General features: G+C 43.7%; 1 protein-coding gene across 1 annotated transcript in view; it reads left to right on the forward strand.

Annotated features, from left to right (window-relative positions):
- Window positions 1–15,268, forward strand: part of kitlga (kit ligand a) — a 105,119-nt gene extending 89,851 nt beyond the window's left edge. The window contains exons 6-10 of the mRNA XM_079560429.1: window positions 5,750–5,803; window positions 10,017–10,108; window positions 10,177–10,283; window positions 12,727–12,783; window positions 14,973–15,268. Coding sequence (XP_079416555.1) covers window positions 5,750–5,803; window positions 10,017–10,108; window positions 10,177–10,283; window positions 12,727–12,754 — 281 coding nt within the window. The 3' untranslated portion in view covers window positions 12,755–12,783; window positions 14,973–15,268. The remainder of the gene's footprint in view (window positions 1–5,749; window positions 5,804–10,016; window positions 10,109–10,176; window positions 10,284–12,726; window positions 12,784–14,972) is intronic.
- Window positions 15,269–18,314: the final 3,046 nt, after the last annotated feature.

Below are 18,314 nucleotides of genomic sequence, written 5' to 3' on the forward strand. Positions count from 1 at the left end.
TGGCTCTTTTGTTGCGTTTTCATCCTCGTTTTCGTCTCATTTTCATCACTCTTTTGTCACACTTTTATTGCCTTTGTTTTGCTCATCTTTTGTGGCTTTTTCCTGTCTCGTTTTTGTCGCTACTGTGAAGCTTTTCGATTCGTGTAACGCCGAACTTGAGTAAATGTGCTCGGTTCAGGTGGGGGTTAAGAGGTTAAAACAACACAACAACCAAACCAAACCGGGCTAAACCTGGACCCAAAAGCAGGACTAAAACACGCTGAGTCTCCAAAAGGGCCGACGGTCTCTCTCTCGTCTGAGGAATGAGACACAAAATGCAAAGTGTGTTTTTTTCTTTGTGGATTCCCTCTGTCCTGCGCTGGGAAGATGGCAGCGGGTTGGACTGCTGGACAAAAGCCTTTTTCTTGTGACTTTGACGTGGAAGCACCTGGGGACACGGCGCCTTCACTGTCCCCTCGTACCCACGCACAGAGAGAGGTTTTATCTGCTGAGGCCCGGGATAAAGGAGCGTCCGAATAAAAAGCCACAGGAGATCTGCCCTACATCCGTCTGTCCCGGGACAAAAGGGGAAGACCGCATTCCGGAGAGACCACAGAGTCACAACTACTACATTTAGGGCGAGGACGGGCACAGGACGGGCACAGGACGGGCTTTAATCCACTCACGGTTCACTGCTTTAACGATATTTGGTTTTCGATACCGATACCTGAACGATACTTTCAACACGGCAAAAATGTTCCAGTCAGTTTTCTTTCAATCTCCAGTTGAGAAGCTTTTAGATTTGGGTAAAGCCGAACTGGAGAAAATGTGCTTGGTTAAGATGGGATAAGAGGTTGACCTCAAAACCCCCACCTGAACAACAAAAATCTAATCTGAAAGCTTCTTAGGGGATAAAAAGCTTAGAAATAGCACAAAAAAACTAGACGTAAATGATGAAAATACAACAAAAATATGAGGGAAAAAATATGAAAAATGGACAAAAAAGTGGCAAAAAAATGATGAAGTGACAAAAATGTGGCAAAAAAGTGGTGAAAATGTTGAAAAAAATGTGACAAAAAAAATACGAAAAATTGACAAAAATGTGACAAAGAAATGTGAAAAATTGACGAAAAATGTGAAAAATATGGCAAAAAAAGTGATGAAAAAGTGACAAAAATGCAATGAAAAAAATACGAAAAATGGACAAAAAAGTGACAAAAATGTGACCAAAAAGTGACGAAAAAAATACGAAAAATGGACAAAAAGTTACAAAAATATGATGAAAAAGTGACAAAATTGTGACAAAAAAGTGACACAAAAGTGACAAAAATGTGACGAGAAAAATACGAAAAATTGACAAAAAAGTGATGAATAAGTGAAAAAAATATGACCAAAAAAAGTGACAAAATTGTGACAAAAAAGTGACAAAAATGTGACCAAAAAATTACGAAAAATTGACAAAAAATGTGACAAAAAAGTGACAAAAATGTGGAAAAAAAAGTGATGAAAAAATTGCGAAAAATTGACAAAAATGTGGCAAAAAAGTGATGAAAAAGTGACAAAAATGTGACAAAACAATTACGAAAAATTGACAAAAATGTGGAAAAAAAGTGATGAAAAATTGACAAAAAATGTGACAAAAAAGTGATGAAAATGTGACAAAAATTTGACAAAACAATTATGAAAAATTGACAAAAATGTGACGAAAAAGTGATGATAAACAACTTTTAAAAAGTGAAAAACAGCAACAATGAGAAAAAATATCCATTTAGATCAGTTTTGTACTAAGTCTTAGCTTTCAAATGAGGTGTCACACTGGCCTAAAGGCTCCAGTTGAGAAGCGTTTAGATTTGGTGATGGCAAACAGGGGAAAATGAGCTCAGTAAAAATAAACTGGATAAAAGGTTAAAGGTTATTGCTGTTTTTGAGTTACACGCGTCTTTCATTACATACTTGACATGTCCAGTGCGTTCCAGAACTCGACCTGCAGGGCCCCATTGTTTACTCCAAAGTTGATCATTCTCTCATATTTACTTGGGCAGACCTAAAGTGGATCCTCTTGTAAACGGATTCCAAACCAGTGTGAGGAATTTCCACCGCATGTTCTCTGCTGTAAGTCGTGGTTTTGGCCCGGGTTTTTATTGAGGGTTCTGGGTTCCAAGACCTGCCTGTGTGAATGTGATTTACCCGTGCGCTAACGGGACGTCCCGCGGAGACGATCAGAGGAGAGGCCATCCCTGAAATGTTTGTGAGGGACGAGACTTTACATAAACTATAGGACTGTTTGAGTGGGAAAGCGACCAGGAGGAATGGACCAAAACAGAGAAGAGGAACAACAGTGGTTAGCTGATCTTAAATGCTCAAATGTTATAGCAATATTTAAAGTTTTGACGAGATTATGGGCCAGACATTTTGCTTTCTGGGAATCCAAACATCACAGTGTCACAGTTGTTAAACAGAAGCTGGACGGGCGGGTGCAGTGGCTGGAGAGTTCGCCCTCTCGTCTCGGTCTTCGGTTTGATCCCCGGATTAAGGCGTGGTCTTTCTGTGGAGATTCTCAGTGGGACTTTCCTTGTTAAAGCAAAGCACTGCTGATGAATAAGGGAGGACTTTAACGGACAACCATTGACCCCTGCATGAACATCCATCCAAGTTTAGCGGGCTATATTGTTCTGACCATGTTCTGTGCCAGTTCAGACCTGATGAAGGCAATCTCTTTGGAGTTTCCCAGATTATCGCAAAGCCTTGAAGATGGTTCTGGTTAACCCATGTGCACATTTTCACAGAGGAATTTGGTGCATGAAACTTGAAAGTTGCCGACTCCACTTGTTTCTGTATAGACATAGACTGACACATCTGTAAATGCAGTTGTGCCCCCGGCTTTGAAACTGACAGAACGAGGAGCTGTCATGAGACGTTCTTCTGCCCTGAGTTGGAGGCTGATGATTTGGTGATAAATCTTACAAATCTGTGAAACAGTCGCCTCAGACAAGTACCAGGCTCCTGCTCTGGCCCCGGGAGTCAATTTTACATTATGCTTTTACAGATTAAATAACTACAGTATGACGTTCATGACAGAATTTGCATATTGATCTTATTTGAATAATCCTGAACTTTAGAGGAACAGCCTGTTTGCTTCTGCTTTTGCGCTGAAGCTGCTCATGAGTTCAGCCTTTTTTAGACTCACTGCGGATCATTTATTGACGTTTGGAGAGAAAAAGTACCGAAAAATTAGCACCGAAAAAAACAAGTTTTTCGATACCGCCCCCTACCGGAGCTTTTCGGGCGGTACCAAGTAGGTACCGTTTAACAGTACCCAGCCCTAGGAACAGGCCACTGTTTTTGAGAGGTCTATGAGAGGTCTGTGAGAGGTCTGTGAGAGGTCTGTGAGAGGTCTGTGAGAAGTCTGTGAGAGGTCTGTGAGAGGTCTGTGAGAGGTCTGTGAGAGGTCTGTGAGAGGTCTTTGAGAGGTCTTTGAGAGGTCTGTGAGAGGTCTGTGAGAAGTCTGTGAGAGGTCTGTGAGAGGTCTGTGAGAAGTCTGTGAGAGGTCTGTGAGAGGTCTGTGAGAGGTCTGTGAGAGGTCTATGAGAGGTCTGTGAGAGGTCTGTGAGAGGTCTGGTAGAGGTCTGTGAGAGGTCTGTGAGAGGTCTGTGAGAGGTCTGTGAGAGGTCTGTGAGAGGTCTGTGAGAGGTCTTTGAGAGGTCTGTGAGAGGTCTTTGAGAGGTCTGTGAGAGGTCTTTGAGAGGTCTATGAGAGGTCTGTGAGAGGTCTGTGAGAGGTCTGTGAGAAGTCTGTGAGAGGTCTTTGAGAGGTCTGTGAGAGGTCTGTGAGAGGTCTTTGAGAGGTCTGTGAGAGGTCTGTGAGAGGTCTGTGAGAGGTCTGTGAGAGGTCTGTGAGAGGTCTTTGAGAGGTCTATGAGAGGTCTGTGAGAGGTCTGTGAGAAGTCTGTGAGAGGTCTTTGAGAGGTCTGTGAGAGGTCTTTGAGAGGTCTGTGAGAGGTCTGTGAGAGGTCTGTGAGAGGTCTTTGAGAGGTCTGTGAGAGGTCTGTGAGAGGTCTGTGAGAGGTCTGTGAGAGGTCTGTGAGAGGTCTGTGAGAGGTCTTTGAGAGGTCTATGAGAGGTCTGTGAGAGAACTCGGAGACATTGCTGAGACGTCACAGAAACGTCTCACAGGTTGAAGACAACAAACCTCTCGGTGACCTCTCGGTGACCTGTCGATGACCTCTCGGTGACTCCGCTAAAATCGAACATTTTCACCAAGACTACCTGGAGACTCGCCGTATATTCAGCGGACATCTCGGAGACATCTCTGTGACCAGCGACGACTCGAGTCTATAACTATAATTAACCTTCATATCCGCCCTTAAGTCCTAGACCGGAAAATGTTGATACTATAGGAGCGACTAAAGCGGATAGTTTGTACAAAACGGCTCTAAAGTTTGGGTTAGTTACTGTGCATACCCACTGGAAAGCCAAGACCTTCGAGTTTCTAAAAATCTGTGTAAGATCTGTGTGAGTGAAACACAACTTCCATCCCATTTGCCGTCACTAACCTGAATCATAACCCTGACCCTTGACCTCGGATCAGCCGCGATGGCAAGTATGAGGATGAAGGAAATGCAGCCATGTTGGAGTCGACAAAACATCAAATTGTAAAGGGAAACATTGGTCTATTCTTTTCTCTTTCATTGAGATATGTATTGTTCCGACCATGTTCTGTCCCAGTTCAGACCTGATTAAGGAGCTTTTTGTCTTTGTGCACATTGTCAGGAATTTGGTGACATGAAACTTGAAAGTTGCTGCCGACTCCACTTGTTTCTGTATAGACTGACACATCGGTAAACGCAGTTGTGCCGCTGGCTTTGAAACTGACTGAGCTGTCATGAGACATTCTTCCACTCTGAGCTGGAGGCTGATGATTTGGTGATAAATCTTGTAAATCTGTGTAACAGACAAGTATCAAGTTGACGCCCTTACATAATGCTTTTACAAATGAAACAATTACAACATGATGATCGTGCCAAAATCTGCTCTTGGCACAGATATGTCATTTGAATAATCCTGAAGTTTAAAGCATCTCCTCCTTGTAAAAGCACTTCCTTTGAGTGGGATTGTCAAATTCAACATTGGATATTTTACAAGGGAATTGACAGGAAAGTATGGGAATTAACATAACTGAAGGTTGCTTCTTTACAGATGAATTTTAACTGACGCAGTTGTAGGTTGTGGTCAATATAAAGAAGCACTTTTCATCCAATTATAGAAACGCTGGTTAAGACACGGGAACAAGCTGCAAGAAGCCATTTCAGTAAACATTTCCGCACCCCAGCCACAGTTAAATCTGATGGACGACCTCATAGATATCATAGAAAGGCCTTTTAAAGATGGGGTACATGACATTTTATTGTTATAGAGTAAATGTATAGCAAAAGCTTTACATTTTATAGAAGATCGAAGCTCAAAGGCAAGGCATGTTTATTTATACCGCGCATTTCTTACCCAAGACAACTCATGTGTCATAAAAAGCTGAACACGGGTGAGGAATAATTCACATAATTCATTTGCTTGAACGATTGAGATGTGCAGGAGGGAAACGACTCGAGTTTGGGCCAGGAAAGATCTGGTCTGATCAGCTTTAAGTATCCGAGCGCACATTTCGTTAGCCATTGAATCCCGGACCCCATAGAAATGCAGAGGTTTTAAGAGCCTCTGAGAAACTCCTTTAAAACCTAATATCATCACTGAACCCCCTCTCTCTTGTGTCTCCTCAGGCTCCACGGGGTCCATGAGTGAATTGTGTTCGCCCCAGAGGAACTGCCAGCCCGGTGAGTCTCGTCATCTGACATCTCTGAACCTCTCAGCAGTGGCCTCGCTCCTGCAGCCATGGCCACCTGACCTGCTCCAGGGCAAATTCCTCCGTCAAGTCTCACTCTGTCTGTCCACATTCACAAACCTGCAAATATGCAAATTTTCTGTCTTTTCCCAAGGCGCCCACCGCGGATTCTGAACAAGACGCGAGAAGTTTTAGCTATGTCAAAACTTCCAGAACCTGTTGAGCTTCAAGGGACTTTTTCAATATTTTGACACTTGTATTCACTCGGAGGTTTGCACGCTTCAGGCACTACAAGTGCAGCTTCTATCTCAATTTTCTTTGAGTTTTGACACATTAAGGCAAGTCACGCAATGTGTGGCTTCTCCTTTAAAGGAACAGACCATCGTTGAGATATGTTCTTACCTGAGCTTCATGCAAAACTGTCTGGTCTTTGTGCGTGTGCGCAGTAACGCAAAAACACGGAACATGTTGTTAGCATTTAACCTCTGCTCTCTCCTCATGGCCCCACATGGTAGCCAAACCCTTCTCCTGCTCTGGCCCAAACCCTTCTCCTGCTCAGGCCCAAACCCTTCTCCTGTCCAGGACCAAACTCTTCTCCTGCTCTGGCCCAAACCCTTCTCCTGCTCAGGCCCAAACCCTTCTCCTGTCCAGGACCAAACTCTTCTCCTGCTCAGGCCCAAACCCTTCTCCTGTCCAGGGCCAAACCCTTCTCCTGTCCAGGGCCAAACCCTTCTCCTGTCCAGGGCCAAACCCTTCTCCTGTCCAGGGCCAAACCCTTCTCCTGTCCAGGGCCAAACCCTTCTCCTGTCCAGGACCAAACTCTTCTCCTGTCCAGGACCAAACCCTTCTCCTGTCCAGGGCCAAACCCTTCTCCTGTCCAGGGCCAAACCCTTATCCTGCTCGGGACCAAACCCTTCTCCTGCTCGGAACCAAACCCTTCTCCTGTCCAGGGCCAAACCCTTCTCCTGCTCGGAACCAAACCCTTCTCCTGTCCAGGGCCAAACCCTTCTCCTGTCCAGGGCCAAACCCTTCTCCTGTCCAGGGCCAAACCCTTCTCCTGCTCAGGCCCAAACCCTTCTCCTGTCCAGGGCCAAACCCTTCTCCTGCTCAGGCCCAAACCCTTCTCCTGTCCAGGGCCAAACCCTTCTCCTGTCCAGGGCCAAACCCTTCTCCTGCTCAGGCCCAAACCCTTCTCCTGCTCAGGCCCAAACCCTTCTCCTGTCCAGGGCCAAACCCTTCTCCTGTCTGGGGCCAAACCCTTCTCCTGCTCGGGACCAAACCCTTCTCCTGTCAAGGGCCAAACACTTCTGCTCGGGACCAAACCCTTCTCCTGTCTGGGGCCAAACCCTTCTCCTGTCCAGGGCCAAACCCTTCTCCTGCTCAGGCCCAAACCCTTCTCCTGTCCAGGGCCAAACCCTTCTCCTGCTCAGGCCCAAACCCTTCTCCTGCTCGGGACCAAACCCTTCTCCTGCTCGGGACCAAACCCTTCTCTTGTCAAGGGCCAAACACTTCTCCTGCTCGGGACCAAACCCTTCTCCTGTCCAGGGCCAAACCCTTCTCCTGTCAAGGGCCAAACCCTTCTCCTGCTCAGGCCCAAACCCTTCTCCTGTCCAGGGCCAAACCCTTCTCCTGTCCAGGGCCAAACCCTTCTCCTGTCCAGGGCCAAACCCTTCTCCTGCTCGGGACCAAACCCTTCTCCTGTCCAGGGCCAAACCCTTCTCCTGCTCGGGACCAAATCCTTCTCCTGTCCAGGGCCAAACCCTTCTCCTGCTCGGGACCAAATCCTTCTCCTGTCCAGGGCCAAACCCTTCTCCTGCTCTGGGGCCAAACACTTCTCCAGTCCAGGACAAAGCTGCTTTGCTATTGAAGCTCTAAATGAGAAAGCGGCGCCAAATATCCATGATAAATTAATCCACTTAAATTTTCCTCCATTTCACAAAAGGTTTCGTTGTTTATTCGGTTTGGTTGAGGCTGCACTTCGAGTTGGAACACCTTACCCATGCGGAATCCCAATAAACGCCTTTTTGAGGACAACTACTTAGGGAATGGACTATTTCTGTGCTCCATTCTAATTTGTTGTTGATCAAATGTGGGGGAGACTCTCACAAGCTTTCTTGCTTCAGCCAAATAATATTGAGGCCACTTTCCGTTGTATTGAACACGGTATCAAGTCAAGAACAAAGGAGTTGCTCTGGCTCTAAGTGACCGGATTGTCGACAAAGTATTATGGGATTGACAGCGTTTCTATCCTCAGCCCCTTGTTTATTCTGTCAATGCCTGGCGGTTGGAAGGATTTAAAGGACTGACTCGGCTCGATGACAGCAGGTTCTTGTGGTTTTGACGCTCGCGGCTGATCCAGGCGTGTCCGAGCACGAGTAATTAGTTTACTTAGCACACTCGGCTGCAGGAGATCAGAAGAGCTCTCAGCGCAGAAACCGTCTCTGTAGTATCAGCACTTTTACGACCCGTGGGCGACTGATATATTATGCTGTAGGTGTCATGGCCATTAAAGATATTGCAATCATAACTTATCCTGGGTGGTCTTTGAAAGTTGAAAGCAAAATGCAGGCTTGCAGTGGTAATTACTGTAGTGACAGTTATTGCTGACAGGTGTTAAGAAATGTCAACATCATATCAAGAAACGTGGGCGATGTTTGCAAAGTGTTTTGGTAAATTCCTACACTGCCTTAAAGCAGTACTAAGTAACGTGTTTACCTTAATAAATCCTTTCCGTAGTCCCTGGGGGTTAATACAAGTGTTTATGGGATGATTGGAGGGTCTTTCATCTCCCCCTGGTGTCTCTGGCCAGAAAACCATGTTTGCAACTTGACTGCCACCGGTCCGGAGAAAGCAATACACACTAATGGAATCACGAAGAAGAAGCTAACATGCTAACGGGCAAAGCTAACTGCGTGCTAACGTCACTTTAAACAGTATTTACAGCCAAGTTTGAGTGAATTTTTTTTTTCCATTGTATAATTGGATGCACAGTAACCCTCTGTCCCTTCGCCTTTCCTGTCAGCGTAGTATTTACTCTCCAAGGCAATTAATAAGTTAAAAAATTGTAACTTGCTACTACACCTGCAGTTGCGCTTATGGCCTCTAGGGGGAAGAGTTACTTAGTACTGCTTTAACACTCACTACACACTACATTTAAGCATGAAGAACCTTCACCAACTACGGTTGATCCTCCAGGGGTTCATTTGGCCCATGAGTTAGCAGAATGAACTGGAGAGTAAAGATGGACTAAGTGAGTGTAAGTTATAGCTAACAGAAGATCGTTCATGCTGCAAATTTGGGTGGGTTTGTAGAGCGAGTTTCTGTTTCTGTTTACATGCATGAGTCCCATGTGTATTCAAAAATTGAAGTATTATTCAGAATTTGGCAAGGAAAAAGATTAAATGATGATGCCCAAGTTAAAGGTGCATTATGCAACTTTTTATGCAAAACAAAAAATTATATTTGTGCTCAATTTACTTTGTTGTGACCCGGTGGCTGCATGGGTGGTTATGGTGCTTTTACTTTACGTGAGGGCAGCCTCTACAGCTCTCCAGGACCAATCGTTTTATAGGTTTTCTCATCAGCACTGAAAACCTACTGGAAATGTATAAAAATCAATGATGGAGCATCGTAGAGCATCACTAAAAGTTCAAATAAAGAGTTCCATAATGCACCTTTAAAACACATGGGGCCAGATCTTGTGCTGGTGCATGGAGGGGCGCAGGCTCTTGGGAAGTTATTTTCTGAGTGGCGGAGCTATGTGCTCCATGGAGCTCAGAGGGTCCGTGGAGCTCAGAGGGTCCGTGGAGCTCAGAGGGCCCATGGAGCTCAGAGCGTCCATGGAGCTCAGAGGGCCCGTGGAGCTCAGAGGGTCCAGGGAGCTCAGAGGGCCCGTGGAGCTCAGAGGGCCCGTGGAGCTCAGAGTGTCCATGGAGCTCAGAATGACACGCCTGGCAAAACGTTTCAATGGAAAGTCCATAAGACAAAAGATCCTGCCCCCATTTTAGGCTCCATCAGCGAATAGCGATATTGCATTCATGTTTTCTTAATCTAATCACACTGAATGAACTGGCTCTTTTTGCACTCGGTCTCTTTGGTCCTCTGAGCGGTTTGGGCGTCTCCTTTTGCAGAACGCTTCTTCAATGACATCATGAACGAACAGATTCCGTGCCAGAATATTGACGTTGAGTTTGTTTGTGTTGCAGAGAAGCGGATTCTGTCTGAAGTGCTGGAGCGCAGCCTCCTGTCGTTACTCTTCATCCCCCTGTTAGCCATCATCTTCCTGCTCTTCTGGAAGGTACGTCCTCAAACACACATCGACCTTCACCGTGAGCGTATCTAAAGACGCTCCGCGGTTTGTTTCAGCTGCGATCTCGGAGGAACGCGCAGGACCTGGAGCAGAGTCCGGCTGAAGACGAGCTCTTCGCAGGGACGGAAGGGAGCGCTCCGGGGGATGCCGACACGCCCGAGAAGTAAGACTCGCTTACGCTCAATGTTTTAAAATGTTTCTCCCATGCAAATCAAAGTTGCTCTGTCAGATTTTGAAACTACTGAAGTATTAGTTGTAGAAAATGCTTAAAGGGATATTTCAGGATTTTTGACATCATTTCCTAGTTATCCAGAGTGTTGCTGATTTCTGGAGATATTTTTTTTTTGTAATTCATGCAGTTCTTATATTTGAAGAGTTTCGTGGCGCTAGGCTAGTGCAAGGCTAGTGCATTTCTATGGTATCAGCTAGCCTGCATTAAAAACAGTGTGACCCGCTCCACAGAGCACCTGAGGCAAATCACTTATAGCACCAGACTAACCATATAAATGTCTGTGTCCATAGAGTAATTTTAACAATTTTGCCTTTAAAATAACTTACATTTGAGCAGCATCAGCTTCGTGGTTGTATAAGCTACGCAGCGGCGGAGTGATCTGCGAGAAAATAGTCCCTCAAAATGCGATCATTCATGTGATGCAGGTCAGTTATATTCCAAAAAATATTCTACATTTATATGGTTAGTCTGGTGTTATAAGTGATTTGCCTCAGGTGCTCTGTGGAGCGGGTCACACTGTTTTTAATGCAGGCTAGCTGATACCATAGAAATGCGCTAGCCTTGCGCCTCCAAGCTCTTCAAACATAAGAACTGCATGAATTACAAAAAAAAATATTTCCAGAAATCAGCAACACTCTGGATAACTAGGAAATTAGGCCCTATGTGAAAAATCCTGAAATATCCCTTTAAGTATTCAAAGAAGAAAGTACAAATCAGTTTAAATAAGGGATTAGGAAAAGGGTTAGGAAAAGTACGTTTGCAGCTTCAAAAACACAAAAATCTTCTTCCTTGTCATGAGCATTGAAAGTACGTCTGCACAGCGCCACCTACTGTTCTGGGATGTGCATTATTAGGCTTTAAACAAGAACCAAACACAGACAAATGAAATTTTTACTTTTAAGCCCTCTTCGAAACATAGTGGAGTAGAAAGGAGGATTGATTTTTGATCTCACTGGTCTGGAGACTAGTTGGAGACTCGAGTTGCCACTGGCCACACAGATTTCTCCCAGACGTCCCCGGACATAAGGCGAGTCTCCGGTGAGTCAGTGGAGTATCTGCGTGGTCTCCGAGAGGTGGCGACGTTGCGAACACTATTTGTTGTGCTCAACCTGTGAGACGTTTCTGTAGCGTTTCTGCAATGTCTCTGAAGCCTGTCAGATACTAAGGAGTCTCTTTAAGATCAGGTCTCGGAGACATTGCAGGAACGGCACAGAAACGTCTCACAGGTTGAGCACAACAAATAGTGTCCGCAACGTCGCCACCTAGTCTCCAGACTCCCAGTGAGGTAAAAATCAGAGTGGAGGCTTCTGGCAAACAGAAAATAGGACTCCTAATGGTTTTCTTTTAAAAATGCCACTCTGCCAGAAAGGCCAGATTTGTTAGAATAGTTGGACAGTTTCCCCCACCTGAGCTGTTGCTCTCTGCACTTCATCCAGGGTCATCATAGGCTTCTTGGTAACAGCTCTGGTCAGTGCTGTCCTTGTCCGGTCAGTAAGTTTAGGAGGACGGCCGGGTCTTGGTAGGTTTGCAGTGACGCCAGACTCTTCCCATTCCTGGATGGTGGATTTAACTGGACTTTGAGAGATGTTCAAAGCTTTGGAAATCTTTTTGTAGCCTAACCCAGCTTCTGAAATACTTTATTCCGGACCTGTCTGGTGTGTTCTTGGACTTCATGATGCTTCTGCTCCACAATAGTCTCTTCACAGACCTCTGAGACCATCACAGAGCAGCTGTATTTGAACTGTCACTAGATCACACACAGGTAGACTCTATTTAGTCATTAGAGCAACATGTGATCATTCAGAAATCATCAGGAAACTTCTGAAGGCAGCTGTTGGAAAGGGGGGCCTATACTTATGCACATCACACTTTTCAGTTTTGTATTAATGTTTATGGTCCATAGCGTGGCAAAATGTCAAAGTGAAACTCATGCAAACAGCACACAGTAATTTCAATATTCTTCAGTAGAGAGACAGGGATGTACCGGTACTTGAAGGGGAACAAAGTGATCAGGCCTTTGACAAATCCAATCCCATGCTTCAGATAATCGCTCTTTGATCGTTTCAGAGAGCCGCTCGATCGAGAAACATTCTGTATATTTGATTGAGGGCTGTTGTTGTTGTTTTCTTTCTGGTTGTAATTCATTTTATTCTAACGTTGAAACGCGCCACAGTCGATTTCACATGACCGGCTTCAAAGTTGGCATCTCTTATTAACGCGCGGTCGTTCGCGGAAAAGCAGAGGGCAGCGACTGTCTGTTTTTTTGGAAACTTAGCTTTGTGGATAATTGTCTGAAAGAGGTCTGTGAAGAGTCCGTTTATCTGCGCCGGTCACGCGGACACTTCATGTGTGTCTCTGTTTGTGTCTTTTGCAGAAACAAGCTCAACGTCGAAACGGTGTAAATCCAAACTCTTCTTCTGCAGCGGAACTGGTGAGAGACTGAAGTCAGACGCTCCCACTTCACAGAAATACTGTTTTTTAGATTGTTACGACACGCATCAGCGCTGACTGATGGTGACTGGTTCAATACAGCAAGTTAAGGAGACTTATTACGGCGCTTTATTCCAGTCCAAAGCCCACGGAACGGATTCAGAACTGCCCTTTTTTGACATAGGGCCTCATTTCCTCGTTATCCAGAGTGTTGCTGATTTCTGGAGATATTTTTTTTTGGAATTCATGCACTTATGTTTCGTGCCGCTAGGCTTGCGCATTTCTATGGTATCAGCTAGCCTGCATTAAAAACAGTGTGACCCGCTCCACAGAGCACCTGAGGCAAATCACTTATAACACCAGACTAACCATATAAATGTCTGTGTCCATAGAATCATTTGGAATATCACTGACCTTGCATCACATGAATGATCGCATTTTGAGGGACTATTTTCTAGCAGATCACTCCGCCGCTGCGTAGCTTATACAACCAGGAAGCTGATGCTGCTCAAATATAAGTTATTTTAAATGCAAAATGGTTAAAATTACTCTATGGACACAGACATTTATATGGTTAGTCTGGTGCTATAAGTGATTTGCCTCAGGTGCTCTGTGGAGCGGGTCACACTGTTTTTAATGTAGGCTAGCTGATACCATAGACATGCGCTAGCCTTGCACTAGCCTAGCGCCACGAAACTCTTTAAATATAAGAACTGCTTGAATGACAAAAAAAATATCTCCAGAAATCAGCAACACTCATAACTAGGAAATGAGGCCCTATGTCAAAAATCCTGAAATATCCCTTTAAAGGGACTATACCGGATTTTGGAACATTTGTTTTGTCCTCCTTTAGTGTGTTGTAAACTCGGACCATTTGTTGAAAAAGCACTGTGCGTCCCTGTAAAGAACTGGGATGATGCAAATATGTTGGGAATGAGTTTGTAGGAACCCTAACCCTAATCACAAATCAGGTATAGGACCTTTAAAGGGACTAGATGCAAGTTGGTCATTTTTATACTCACTACTGCCACCTCAGGTCTTACTCTATAACTACAGCTTCTATATTAAGCTTGTTCGTGACCCCTTTTTGACAGTGCAGGATTTTAGAGGCAGTTGTGGTGAACAGGTCTGAGCTCATTCTACACATTAGGACATGGCTGGAACATGTAGGGGGAGGAAAAGACTGAATTTTAACATTTTTAAACACCCTATAGTCCCTTTAAGATACTTTTTAATGTAAATGTGCACCATACCGAGCTTTGTTATGCAGTGTGTAGTGAGTTTTCAATAAAACTACTCGTATTTGACTTTGACTTAACATAACATAGTGTCAAAACCAGACTTGGAGAGACTTGCGTTTGTCTCCAGCAGGTTAGACGACTGTAACGGCTGCAGAACATCCAGAACCAGGAAACACAACCATATTAGTCCAGTGCTCCGGTCTCTGCACTGGCTTCCTGTCGCTCAGAGAATAGACTTTAAAACAGCTCTGCTTGTTACAAGTCTTTTCATGGTTTAGCACCAAAGTCCATCTCTGACATGTTAGAGCCGTATGAACCATCTCAGGGGGGGGCCTCCTGGGGGTTCCACAGTCAGGACTAAACACAGTGAGGCTAAAGCTAAAATGTAGAACAGTTTTCAGGATGATGTGAGACAGGGCTCAACTCTGATAATGTTCAAATCCAGGCTGAAAACAGTTCTTTGACACTGAAAGTATTGTATCTGCACTCCTGCCTTTTACTGTAATTGATTAATTTTATGTTGATGTTTTTATTGATTTGATCTGTTTTCTTGAATTTTCTACAGCTGTGAAGCACTTTGAATTGCCGTGTGTATCAATTGTGCTCTACAAATAAACTTGCCTTACATTAAAAAGCAATAACTTAGACCCTGAGTAGTATCTTGGGACTGGGTCAGGCTCGACACAAAGTCCTTGTTTATGAATCATTCATCGGTTAAAAGCCGACAAACTTTGATTTATTGAAAATGGTGCTTCTCTTTGACATCCAAAGAAACATTTTCCTCATAGAGACATTGTAAGAATCCAGGTTAAGGTTAAAAAGTTAGCATCATGTGTTCCAGCAGCTGAGAGCACAGTGCCAAATCAATCCATAGGAATATCATAACTGCTCATTAAGTCACGACTCTTCCTTTACGGTAAATTGATGGACTTCTCTCTCTCTCCTCCAGGGCTGGATGGATTTCTCGAGTGGGCGTCGGAGTTGACTCTCAGGAGCAGAATTCACACGACGGCGTGAAGTTTCCAGACGTTTGAACCTGGAAGGACTTCTTTTTTTTGTTTTTTTTTGTTTTTTTCCTTTTCGAAAAACTCCACGTCCGCGTTGCTCCCTCTCTGACCATTTCAAACTCCCGTCCCGCCTCCAGCTCCGCCCGCTGCCTCCACCGAACAACAACAACAATAAAACCGTCGTCGAAACCGCGTGGATCTTCTGCCTTTCATCCCGGGACTGCGTTTTTAAAAAAGAAAAGAAGAAAAGTAACCCCGTTGTGTTTGACTGAACAAAAAGCGCAAAAACAAAAAGCGATAAACCACCCACTTGTTTCTCCCCCCCCAAAACTTCCCGCTTTCCCACAAAACAAGACGGCTCCTGCTGCTGTACAGGATCCAAAATGGCGCTCACTCTCTCTCTCTCTCTCTGGACCTAAAATGGCGCCCTTCGTCCCGCTCCAAACCTGCCTTGTTCTCCTTCAGAAAGTGACTGTGTTTTTTTTTTTTTTTTTTTTTTTGTCTCCAACGAAAACCAAGGCACGGACTAAACTAACTTCACTACCTCCGCCTCGATCTTTTCAACTCGTGTCACCAAATCTTGTGGGTTTTCTCTCTCCAGCTTTTGTTCACTCGAATCTGGTTTTTACGGGAGGTGGGTGGGGCTTCGGGGCTGAATGATGTATTTATTTATTAATGACGACGCAGAAAAAGGACGAGGAGTTGTCATTTCTAAAAGGCGAGCACCTTCTACTAATGGTCACAGTTACAGTCGTACTAACACGGAGCGAGCGGCCGGACAATGTCAGTAAACGTGATGAGATTTTGTTGTTGATTTTGAATATTGATGACTGGGTTTATTAGGTTTGTTTCTTTTATTTTTTGTGAATGAGACAAAGATTATATGAGAAAAAAAACGACCAAAGTATGCTGCTTTCATGATAAGTATCCATAGACTTTTCACCTACACGACGCTGCCGGGTTCAAGTCGCGGACGGGGGTTTTTTGTCGCGGTGAAACGAGAAATAAAAATGATAATTGGAAAAGAAACGAGAAGTCTGCGGGAACGTCCAGCGGGCCGTGAAGGGGCGGCGTTTCTCCTGTAAAGTCCAAACGTTTTCACAGATGTGCACAATAAATGTTGGTGTTTTGTTAATGGTGGCCCTCGATGATGTGCTTTGTGGAGTTTGAGTGGAAGGCGAGACACGGCAGGTGGAAACTCTTCTAAGATCCGGGTCATTTCGGAGTGTCGGCGAAAACGATCTTGCAAAATGAGTCGCTGATTAGAATCTAAACAAACTGTGTGGATTAAAGGGATGTTTCAGGATTTTTGACATAGGGCCTCATTTCCTAGTTATCCAGAGTGTTGTTGATTTCTGGAGATATTTTTTTCTTAAATACATGCAGTTCTTATATTTGAAGAGTTTCGTGGCGCTAGGCTAGTGCATGTCTATGGTATCAGCTAGCCTGCATTAAAAACAGTCTGACCCGCTCCACAGTGCACCTGAGGCAAATCACTTATAACACCAGACTAACCATATACTGTAAATGTCTGTGTCGATAGAGTCATTATAACTGTTTTGCATTTATATTTGAGCAGCACCTTCTTCGTGGTTGTATAAGCTACGCAGCAGCGGAGTGACCTGCGAGAAAATAGTCCCTCAAAATGCGATCATTTATGTGATGCAGGTCAGTTATATTCTGATAATGATTCTATGGTCACAGACATTTATATGGTTAGTCTGATGTTATAAGTGATTTGCCTCAGGTGCTCTGTGGAGCGGGTCACACTGTTTTTAATGTGATATCTTAGAAATGCGCTAGCCTTGCATTAGCCTAGCGCCACGAAACTCTTCAAATAAAGGGACATGAATTACAAAAAAAAATCTTCAGAAATCAGCAACACTCTGGATAACTAGGAAATGAGGCCCTATGTCAAAAATCCTGAAATATCCCTTTAAGTTTTAAAGTTTAATGTAACTGCGCTGGATAGGGATGTGCAATTAATCAAAATTCGATAAACGATTACAAAATTTGCATAATTAAAAAAATACTTTTTTTTTTTGCAAAGCAGACATGCATTATTTCACGGCGCTGGGATTATTTTCCCTTCACGTGCCACGGCTCATGCTTTTGCCTGACATAAAAACAAACGGCGCTGTGTGATGATGTCATCAGGCCGCGCTGCTCAGTTTGCTTGCGCAGGTGTGAGGGCTGGCCAGCAGGGGCAGGTGTGAAACAGAGACCTCTCCTTAATCCAGGCAAACTTGAAATCATTTGTACTTTTATGACTGTTCAGGAAACAGAAAATATATAGCACAGTTTTTTAATTAATAAATATAAAAATAAAATAAAGACTTTTTTTTTAAAGGCAACAAATAATTGTTTGAATAATCGTGATTTCAATTATGACAAAAATAATCGTGATTATTATTTTTTCAATAACCGAGCAGCTCTAGTGCTGGACACATCAGGCTCCAAATTCTACCATTTACTTGGCTTTAAACATAAAACAAATGGTCCTGACACACGTTAGTTAAAGTGATCGTCTGTAAGTTTGCAAAGTTTGGAGAGACTGGAAAGTAAACAATCAAATTCCTCCCCTCTTGGACCTGAAAGCCATGCAAAATGAAGAGAGTAGGAACAGAATTTTCAAAAATCAAGCTCCCTTCTCTGATTGGTCTTGACAGGCTCGCCCCATTGGTCAAAGTGGTATCCCGGGGATTATGATTAGTTGCTGAAATCAGCAAAGACTTTAGAAAAATATAAGTATTTAATATTACTTGTGTTACGTCAAATTTCGAACCCAGGCGGTCAATTATACACAATCTATTACATTTGTACAACATTTAAACTTACAGACTATCACTTTAATTCATGTTTTAGCTAAATCTAAAGCCAAATAAACTAGAAAGAACGAAGAGTCTCTAAAACATTAGCATTATGTCTAACTAACTTTTTAATCTAAATTGTGTTGAAAATTATGAGCTCCACGAGTTCATTGAAAAATACTAAAATGATATAAAACATATTGAGCTTCAGTTTTAGCTGGAATTTACCCATTTTGTTTCTATTTTGTCCAGTTCTCTCGTCTGTTTAATGAAAATCATGAGAAATGTCATTCCATTTTCACTGTTACAGAAGAAAAGACAAGGGTTTGAGGAAATGTTTGGTCTCATACAGAGATCATGGACCCAGTGACTGATATTAATGATCATTTTTGTAATTCATACATTTTATTTTTAGATAAAACTTGTGAAAGTGTAATGCAGTTTAAAGATACAGATGGCAGCTCTGGAATCGCC

The sequence above is a fragment of the Gobius niger genome, assembly GCF_951799975.1.
Source record: "Gobius niger genome assembly, chromosome: 7".
NCBI classification, from domain to species: domain Eukaryota; kingdom Metazoa; phylum Chordata; class Actinopteri; order Gobiiformes; family Gobiidae; genus Gobius; species Gobius niger.